The sequence below is a fragment of the Lathyrus oleraceus genome, chromosome 2, assembly GCF_024323335.1.
Source record: "Lathyrus oleraceus cultivar Zhongwan6 chromosome 2, CAAS_Psat_ZW6_1.0, whole genome shotgun sequence".
NCBI lineage: Eukaryota > Viridiplantae > Streptophyta > Magnoliopsida > Fabales > Fabaceae > Lathyrus > Lathyrus oleraceus.
Window position 1 is genome coordinate 9,950,075 of NC_066580.1, and position 10,364 is coordinate 9,960,438.

The following is a 10,364-nucleotide window of genomic DNA, read 5'->3' on the forward strand; positions in this document are numbered from 1 at the left end:
TCCTCTTTAATTTAGATCGATTGTGTTTGGTTTGGTTTAGTTTGAATTGGATTGGTTCAATTTGAACTTATTTGGTTCAATTTGATTTAGTTAGTTTTGGTATGTTTGGTTCAAATTGATTTGGTTTGATTTGATATGGTATGATTTGATTTGGTTTAAATTGATATGATTTGATTTTGTTTGATTCAATTTTGTTTGGTTGAGTTTGGATTAGATTACTTCGATTTGATTGATTTGATTCAGTTTGATTTAGTTCATTTCGCTTTGATTTGATTCAAATTGATTTGGTTCAACTTGACTTGTTGGTTTGGTTTGTTCTCTCTCTTTGGATGCTCCCTCCTCAATTAGTTTCTCTCTTTGATTTTTGTAATTGTTACTTTTTCTCTCTTTAGTTTTCATTCCTCTTTATGACGGTTTGATTTCTTCAATTGTTACTTTTTCTCTCTTTAGTTTTCATTCCTCTTTATGACGGTTCTTCTTATTGGTTACTTTTTTCCGTTAGTTATGATATTAGTTAGTTTGATTTGACCGATTATTTTTAAGGTTAAACTGTAACAAGCTTAAAGTTTAATAAGCTTTAACTTGAAGGGAGAGTGTTAAGAGTTTTAAATTTGTATTATTTTTTTATTAATTATATTTTTATTTTTTGTATGACAAATTCTAAATATTTTATGTCAATATATTGTGAGTTTGAAGAGAGATATTAGATAATATAAAATAGGCTTTTATTATACTTAAACTAACGGTAGTTTAATCGATTTATATTTTATTATATATCCTCGTTGTAAGTCTTATTTTCATATCTTATTTATATTATTAAAAGTCTAATATGTTTCTCCATATCTCTACTCTTAACCAATAGCTCAAATATTCAATATTCTAATGCACTAAGACAAAAAATTATTATTTTTTCCTATTTGAACAAAATCATCGAGATCCAAAGTGTGATGTAATGAGTAATACTAAAGGTTTAAAACCATAGCACTTGATACAAAAGGTCTTGCTAAGAATTTTTTTTAGGAAACAACAATAGTGGCATAACTATTTGTTCGTGCAAATGAAGATTTCACACATTTAAATTTAGTAATTTCTATCTCTTTTTAAAAAAATTAAAGGAAATAAATCGAAATTCGCTTACAAAATAAATACATTTAATCTTTAAAAAAGTATAAATATTGACTTAAGATTCTTGAAGAAGATTCTAATCACATATAAATTAAAATAACATATGCAATGAGACATTTTTATAAGAGATACTCCCTCCTTTCCTTTTTAAGTGTCATTTTCTTGATAAATTTGTGTTTTTTTTTAATTGTCACGGGTAGAATTCAAGGTAGTATTAAATGCATTTTTGTCAAAATTACTCCTATGTAATTATTACAGAGAGAGAAAAAGTAAAATGAATGTAGAATATAATTAAGTGTATTATATGTAAAATGAGAATTATTGTTTAAAAATTAACAATAATAATTAGCTTTCTTGATATGTGTAAAAAATCAAAATTTGACACTTAAAAAGAAACGGAGGGAATATATTTTTATAAGAGAGGTAAGTATGTGTTTTTCTGTTGGACTAGGAATATCCAAAAATTGTTCTTTCTGTCGTGTTCTCTAAAAACAGCAAACACAGCACAATTGCCAACACAACTGTCACATTTGTCTGTCTCTTTTAATGCTCCCTGCTGAAAGAATTTCATTTGTCATTTACGGAAATAATGCTCCCTGCTGAAAGAATTTCATTTGTCATTTATGGAAATAAGAATAACAAGTGTACACATAATATCCAACTATATTATAAAAAAATCTATTTTGATACGACAAAATTTAGTAAATTAATCCTAACTTTTCAATTCTTACTTTCTTCAATGTGAACTTTCATATCAGCACTACTACAAGGTTTTTGAAGAAGCAGCTTCAAATTTGTACAGAAGAATTTGGATACAATAATAATAATAATGATAATTATAATTATACAATTACAAACAACAATTGATTTTGAATTCAACCTGAAAAACTATCGATACTACTGCTATACATACATCAACTCTCAAATCTTTATATAAACAACACAAACTATCTTCATTTCCTTACAGAAAATGAGTTTTTTTTTACCTTTGAAGCTATATACCCGCCAAAAAAAACAACAAAATGCTACTCATAATTTTTATTTGAAATTTAGTATTGTATAATAATAAACTTCATGGCCCCATTAGTACTCTTCCCATGTTCTGCGTGCAAGGATACGCGGAACGGTTCAAAGACGAACCATCGTTCCTATTTTCTCTAGAACCAAATGGATTTGAACCGTTGTTTAGAACACCATAGTATACCGGAACCGATGTAGTATGAACAAACTTGAAATTGGAATTGCTTGTTTGAGTTTGACTGTTATTACCGAATTCGGAGAGCAGCATCTGCCTTTGGCCAATCGATCTATTTTCAGTTGCTGAGTTGATTCCCATCCCAAGGTTAAGACTAATAGTATCACTTTCTTCCAACTTTATCCTTTTCGTTTCAATTGAAGCTGCGTGTCTTGACATGTCATGGCTGCTATTCCTCGCCGCAGGTACATCGTGATTGTGTTTACCTTCGTATGTTGTTATTACAGCTTTCGGATCATGCGAAGCCCTCTCCACGTGTTTTCTCACGGGGCAACCCGCATTTGTACATTTGTAATAACTCCTGCATAATAAAAATGATAGTAAGATAGTACACAATAAACAAGGAATATGTAACAAAGTACAACGTTTTTAATGCATGTTTTGAATCATGTTGCGTTTGATGAAATTCCGGGGGGGGCCATGATTTTGCTGAAGCTCCAATGTATGGTTTTTGCAAAATCAAATTGGCTCGCCGTGATTCTATCAAGCTCACCGAGAATTTAAACATGCACTTTGTCATTGTCAGCACGAAGAAGTTAAAATCATAAACACGTTAGTCACATATGGCGTGTTGTATCCATCGATGTCACTAAAGAATGAAACAAGAGATACCTTGGGTTAGGATTACCCCTCACCACCTTCTGTCCATATTTACGCCAGCGGTATCCATCGTCCAATATATCAACTTCGCTCATGGTCTGTACAACAACTCGCGGCTCTCGGATAGGCTTAACAATAGGAATGATTTCAGCATTTCCAAGTTCCATTTTTCTGCTCAATAAAATACAACATGGTTAGTAAGCAAGCACACATTCTGAAGAAAACCTAAACCTTAACTGCCCTTAGTAATCATACCTTCGCTTGGAGAAGGGATCATCGTCATCAACCTCGTCATTTATCCTAGTTGACGCAAATCTAGCACCGTCTAGACTAAGATCATTTGTTGCTACAGGTGATTGCTCTGGACTATTAGATGCTTTGTCTATCCTATTACCGGACCTCTCTCCTTGCGTAGACATAACAGAACCAGCCGAGTATCGGTTGCTTGGTTGAGGTTTAGGATGATCATGTGTTCCTTTATAAATAATCTCGGTGATTTGACCGTCATGAGAGCATTCGAAAAGTTTTTTCACTTCACAGTTAGGATGCGTACATTTGTAATAGCTGCGGGGAAATTCACTTCCTTTAACATGTTTTTGTCCATACTTTCGCCAATTGTATCCATCGTTAAACGATTGAGGGCCATTAGCTGTGTTGCCTTTGAGGTTAAGTTCATTCGAATTGACATCAACGGGAGCACAAGTGCCGGAACTAACCATTTGAACAGGTGATGATAGGCTTAATTCATTAGATTGATCTTCTATCTCATTTTCATTTAACGGTGAGGAACGAAACGATTGAACTTTTTCTTGACCTTCTACTTGAGTAGATTGTTCGCTTAAGTCATTGTTGAAGTCTGCAGGAACCTTAACATGAGTGAATAGCATCCGATAAGTGCTAAGCAGTTAGTAATCTTCAAAACAATATAAACTAAAACACAATAACAATTTGTTTCCATTAAAACGTTAATAATATCAATTACCATATTTCTATCATGTGGTTTAAACTCAAAGAAACTTGATTTTCTGCCATTAGCAGCGCTGGTATTGAAGCAAGCAGAGGTTACAGAAAATGTAGCAGAACCAGGAGAAGCCATAGAACAATGTAAAGCTTGAAGAAAGGACCCGGTAGTCGGCGATGGCTCCACCTGCAAAGTAATGATACAAGTAACACTTAAACTACAATCCTCTGCGTAACTACGTGCAACGACAGATGAATCAATCGAAAAATCTTTTAATTCAAATACACAAAAAGATCGATACACTGAAACAATTTTATTTCTCAGATAAATAAACACATACAAAATCATCAGAGAAACCAAAATAACCTGATAAAGGTAGCATAGTTCACTATAATACGTGGAACTGTGGAAGCTAGTAGTTACTTATATAATCAATCATATCTTAGAAAAGTCGCTCCAATATGAATTTCGCACAGAATTCTAAACAAATTAAGACCGTCGTTGAGGCCATTAACAACTAGATTCTTCTAGAAAATCATGTCCTATATTCTCTCAGCACACAACTAAAATCAATCCATTAATCATTGGCAAAGCATTGATTCATCTGTCCCACATAGTGCAGTACAAACCAATAACACTTTTCTGTGCACTCAGCTACACCGTTAAATATAAAAAAGGACAAGAACCAATCAATATGAAGATTGATTCATTACGTGAAAAAACAACACTGATAATAAAATAATAAAAAAAGAATGCAGGGTCGTCTTAAGTTTTCGAAGGCCCTCTATAGATTAACCACAGTTTAAGCATGACAAATCAAATAGAGGTTCTATTTTATCATGGTTTAACAGTGACAAATATTTTATGAGTCATTTCTTAGCCACAGCTTCAAAACGTGTCAAATTTTTGGACTCTGTGCGTTACCCCGCCATGTAGACCCTCAAAAAGACGGCCCGGCCCGGGAAGAATGTCATGTGATCCTCAACCAGCTAAAGTCGTTTGAGCATAAAGCAGCCAATACAAAATTCTATAAGCACAAGCATCAAAACCTAACCAACTCATACATAAATGAAGGATCATACAAGAAAAAAAAACATTTTTAAAGATTAAAAATCCACCATTTTGCCACGAGATTAAACAATAAGCATATAAGAATCTATAACTTTATTATATTTGGAATTTTCAGCTCATCAGCATTCAAATCTAGTAATCTTAAGTCATCAAATATTCCTTTCAAAAAGATAAAATTTGTGGCCACTCACAGCCACACCAGCCAGATATGCAAATTTTGGCCTCTGAGAAATTGCATGAAAAATTAACAGTGAAAAGAACAAATTCTTAATAAGCCAATTATAATAAGTGATTATTACCTATAATTGATTTTTTTAACTTTCAAATTTTTCAACAGAAAACGTAACACCATTTGAAAAAAATCTCCTTCAAACTACATTTTTTTTACTATTTTACCCTCACCAGACACTTCAATTTGGAGGCAAAGAAGAAGCAAAAGAAAAAACTCACCTTCATGTTCGAAAGAAGAACCGGCGACTCCAATAATGACGTCGGACTAAGCCCCGGAGGTATTGTGATGCAAGGCGACCTCGAGATCGGAAGCTTCGCCGGAGACAAAAGCTTGTACCTCGCCATCGAATTGAGACCCGACACTGTTCGATTCGCTTCGACCGGGAGCTCCGAACTCGAGTTGGATTCGCCGGAGTCGGTGGTGGCAGCATCCATTGCGACGGTGGTGGTGTTACCGAGAGTTAAGTCGGAGGAAGAGAAAAGGAGAGGGGCATAAAGGTCATTTCAAGTTCATTTCAAGTTTGACTTGAAGCGTTAGAAGAATCTCTCTCTCAAATATCTATCTCAATGTTCTGTTCTGTGTCATTGCTTTCTCAATTTAAACATTTTTTTTGGTTCCTTCTCAGCAACTATTTCCAACCGAAAAATAATTAGTACATTATTAGTATTAATCATTGAAATTTATTTACTGTAATTTCTAGGTTAATATTAGCTCCTAGCTTAAATATATGATGAATATATTGAGTTAACAGACAATAATTGTGCATAAATATCATAAGAGCGTCAGTTTTGAATCTTATTTAAGTGCAGTTTATTTTACTTCTAAAATGTAGATTATTTTTTAATTTTGAAAAATGATTTTAATAAAAAAATATTAAGTTTTTTAAATTTATTTTTTATAAATTAAAATTTTAATTTTGAGATATTAAGATAGATATTTGAGAGAGCTGCATGTTTTTTTTTGATGAGATATCGAAGATTTAGAGAGGAATTTTAGAAATGTATGGTTATTGTTTAAGTAGAATTAAGAGGTAGTATATAGAATGTTAGTTCAATGAAAGAAGAAATATTTTTGAGATAAAGGTGAAGGTTAGAGAGTAAATCATTTCTTAAGTTAAGGAGTTTAAATATCTTAGATCTCTAATATAAAATGATGGATAAATATAAGGAAATATGATATATTATATTTTAAAGAATATGAAAAATAATTATAATATTAAATTTATAGATAAATTTATTATGTGGAGAGAGAGTTATTTGTTATTTATTAAAAGTATAATTAATATTAAAAGAATATGTTTTAATATATATATTAAAATTCTTTAATTATTTCTTCAGTTCACTCAATTCTAAAGCAGACATATGATATGTTGTCATCAACGTAAGACTAGTATCAAGTGCTAAATTTATGGTGAACTCAATTTCTCGCTCCAACGGAAAATTAGTAATATCCTTGGGGAAAACATCAGAGAACACACTCACAACATGCAGCTCAACAGTCGCAGGCTCGTTGTCCACTCTCAAGGAAGCAAACATCATGAGCATTTGATCGTCTCCTCTCAAGGACATCTCTATCTGACGCGCAGACAAGAATCTCAAATTTGTACTCTTTTCGGGTTCGAAAAACATCACAGTCTTATCGAAGAAATTTATATTAACGCGGTTGAACTCCAACCAGTTCATCCCCAAAATAACATTGAGTCAACTCAAAGGCAAACATATCAAGTCAACTTTAAACTCTCTACCATAAATGGTTAGCGGGCAATTCAAACAAACTGACGAAGTAGTCACCGAACCATTGGTGAGGGTATCAATGACCATGCTATCACTCATAGCAAAGACTACCAAACTCAACTTAGAATTAAAATTAAAAGATATAAACAAATGTGTTGCACCAATATTTGTAACACCCTAAACCCCACACATAATTTATCGCATAAATTAAATATAAAATAAAACCACGTAGGGTGCCACACATTCATAACACATATGACCTGCTCCGTAACACGGGTTTCAACAGTAAATTTCAATACACACATTTGTAATAAGGGTGTTTACACGACATCCTACTTATGTGAATCATACCTGGGATGTTTACACGACATCCTACTTATGTGAATCATACCTGGGATGTTTACACGACATCCTTCTCATCTGATCGGTATTATATATTCACAAAATAAGACATTCATAACTTATCACTGCATGTTCACTTCCATTTTTAAGTATCATTGCAGCGGAATTATCATCACAATTATGGAAGATAAAACAAGTAATAACATCTACTCTCAACTTCAATTGCAATAACAAAATAAGATAGTTCTAATCAATCAACTCAACATCTTAAGAATTCTCAACAATAAAATTAGTCTTATGACTTCAACATGATCAAACATAAGGAATAATGTAAGCGTTTAACTCAACCCGATGTTACATGATCAGAGCAAGGTACCACTAGTAAAAGCGACAAAATAAAGAAGTAATCCAAGAGCTACCTTCCACTTACTTCAGCAATACTACTCTTGAGTATCTGCACGATGCCCATGTAAAGGCAACATTCAAACAGAAGGGGTGAGAATTCATTTCAATAATAATGATATAGAATGAAGAATATAGTACAACATCTACATAATCATGCACAACAATATATCACATTCTTACATCCAAATCATAATCAACATCATGCAAATCCATATCTCAATTATCATTAACATCATATGCAACAACATCTCATCCAACAACACATCAACAATAATCAATACAAATGCAACACTTATGCAATGTACTCAACACTGACTCAACATGCACATGGTACCAAAATGAACACTCAGGTTCATCTCACTCCATGATCCCCACCATAGGATCGATTCCCTCTTGGAACCGGAGCACACCAAAATCACTACCATCACCATAGGTAACGCTTCACTAATCCCCCATAATAGGAATTAGCTACCCGCACCCGATCCATCACCATGGGATCGAGGCTCACCAAAAATCGTTACCATCAACATATGTAACGCTTCACTAATCCCTCATAATAAGAATTAACTACTCGCATCCGATCCATCACCATAGAATCGAGGCTCACCAAAATTGGACCGAAGCCCGTACACCAAGATGCATGACTCTCAAATAACATGCATTAACACAATAAGGTTCACTTAAAGGATCCCCACACACATCTCATCATTTATGCATCACACCATTCATCATGCAACAACCAATTCATGTTACCACATGAATAATATCAACAAATAACAACAACTCATCAACATCTTAACATCATCGACATAATAACATAATTATCACACAATGATATTACAACAATGCAACGATTCATCAACCAAACGTATAAACCAATATATTTATCAATACAGTAGGCATGTGAATATTATTAAAACATATCAACAATCACTGCCATGTTTTAGGTATGAGCGTTAGCTTTCTAACGCTTCAAACACCATCAAAATCAGACTTACGAAATGAAAGTTATGACCAAAATCGTCGGGATATGTCAACAATTCATTGACCGAACGTAAGAACCAAAAACTTCACCAACATAGTAGGCATAGGAATAATAATCAATCAATTCACTTATCACCATCATATTATATCTCTTAGAGTCACCTTTTTAATGCTTTAAACCCCAACCCAAAATGATTCACGAGTTGAAAGTTATGATCAAAATCGTGCACGAAGGCGTTACTAAAAAATTGTGGTTTTCTAAATTTTCCGACATAATTTTCATCTTCTTCAACCCCAAAAACGTCCATGAAATAATCTCCAAAATTATTTTATTCCTGAAACAAAATTATAATCCTCTGCTTCAGATATCCAACGCTTCAAACGGCACTCGATTTGGACTTACGGATCAAAAGTTATGAGCAAAACGATTTCGACCGAGAAACATAAAAAAAGGCTCGCAATTGTGACGGACAGAATGCACAATTTTCTGCGTTTTTCATCGTTAGAGGCCTTTCGGACCTCTGATTTCGATTCCGTAAAAAACCAAACGCCCAGAAAATTACAACCCATGTAATACTATAATTATATAAAATTAATTTACAGTTTTAACACAATTAAATAATTTAATCACAACTTTAAGATTATGCCTAAAACCTTCGAAATTGCAACAATGGTGAATATAAGTTTAATCATCAAAACAGAAAACTACGCACATGTAAGACACATGAAATTCATCATATCATCATCATATAATAATCACCATAGCATCCAAATTCAAAATTATGAATCAAAACACCCAACCATAAGGAGGTTAAGGGTTTCTCCATTCTATCATTCTATCATACCCTTTACTATTGCAACAAGTTCTCACCCTTACCTTAGATTTTTCAACAAGATACATAGTTCAAGTTTTAACAATTGAGTTTTCCTTTAGCCATATCCCTTGCCTTTTCTCACCACAAAATTCTATTTTACGTAAAACCCTCCAAACTCTTTTACTAACCTTTTTATCATTAACCTAATCCCCCTCAATTAAGAACTTTCACCATTGCCCTCACTTATCATATTATTTACCACCATACCCCTCTTGGATCTAATTTTCTTTTAATAAAATAATACTAATTTTTCTCCATACTATTTTTACTCTTCTATTTTATTCCAATTAATTAAATAAAATAGTTATAGGCTAATTATTAAAAATTCTCATTATCCCCATTAAATAAGTAAAATAACTAAATTTCATTATTTAATTAAGATGCTCATATTCTAGTTATTTTTATTTATTTATTTAATTAATTCAAATAAAACACTATTTATTTCAATCACTAATTAAAATTCTAATTAATTATCAACAACTATACCAAACTCTTACTGCCTCCATACTTCTATTTCAAGGATACCTACCCACACAATCATACACAATTAATTTAAAACACACATTAATCATATAAAAATCTAAATAATTCAAATTAATTAATTAATTAAATTCAGGGTGTTACAATATCAATCATAGAAATCAACACAACATTGCGAATAAAACATGTACCTTGAATCAAGTTATCTGATTTCGAGACATCAACACCACTCAAAGCAAATACTTTACCATTAGTCTGAGCAGCAGTAGTCAGCGTCTTCTTTGATTTCTGAAATTATGTA

General features: G+C 32.6%; 1 protein-coding gene across 1 annotated transcript; it reads right to left on the bottom strand.

Annotated features, from left to right (window-relative positions):
• Nucleotides 1-1,856: 1,856 nt before the first annotated feature.
• LOC127117617 (probable WRKY transcription factor 20) lies at nucleotides 1,857-5,829 on the bottom strand. Its single transcript, XM_051047690.1, has 5 exons — nucleotides 5,463-5,829; nucleotides 3,963-4,127; nucleotides 3,236-3,846; nucleotides 2,993-3,151; nucleotides 1,857-2,681 (listed from the first exon to the last, which is right to left on the bottom strand). The coding sequence occupies exons 1-5, from the start codon at nucleotides 5,676-5,678 to the stop codon at nucleotides 2,198-2,200; spliced, it is 1,635 nt and encodes a 544-aa protein (XP_050903647.1). The 5' UTR covers nucleotides 5,679-5,829; the 3' UTR covers nucleotides 1,857-2,197.
• Nucleotides 5,830-10,364: the final 4,535 nt, after the last annotated feature.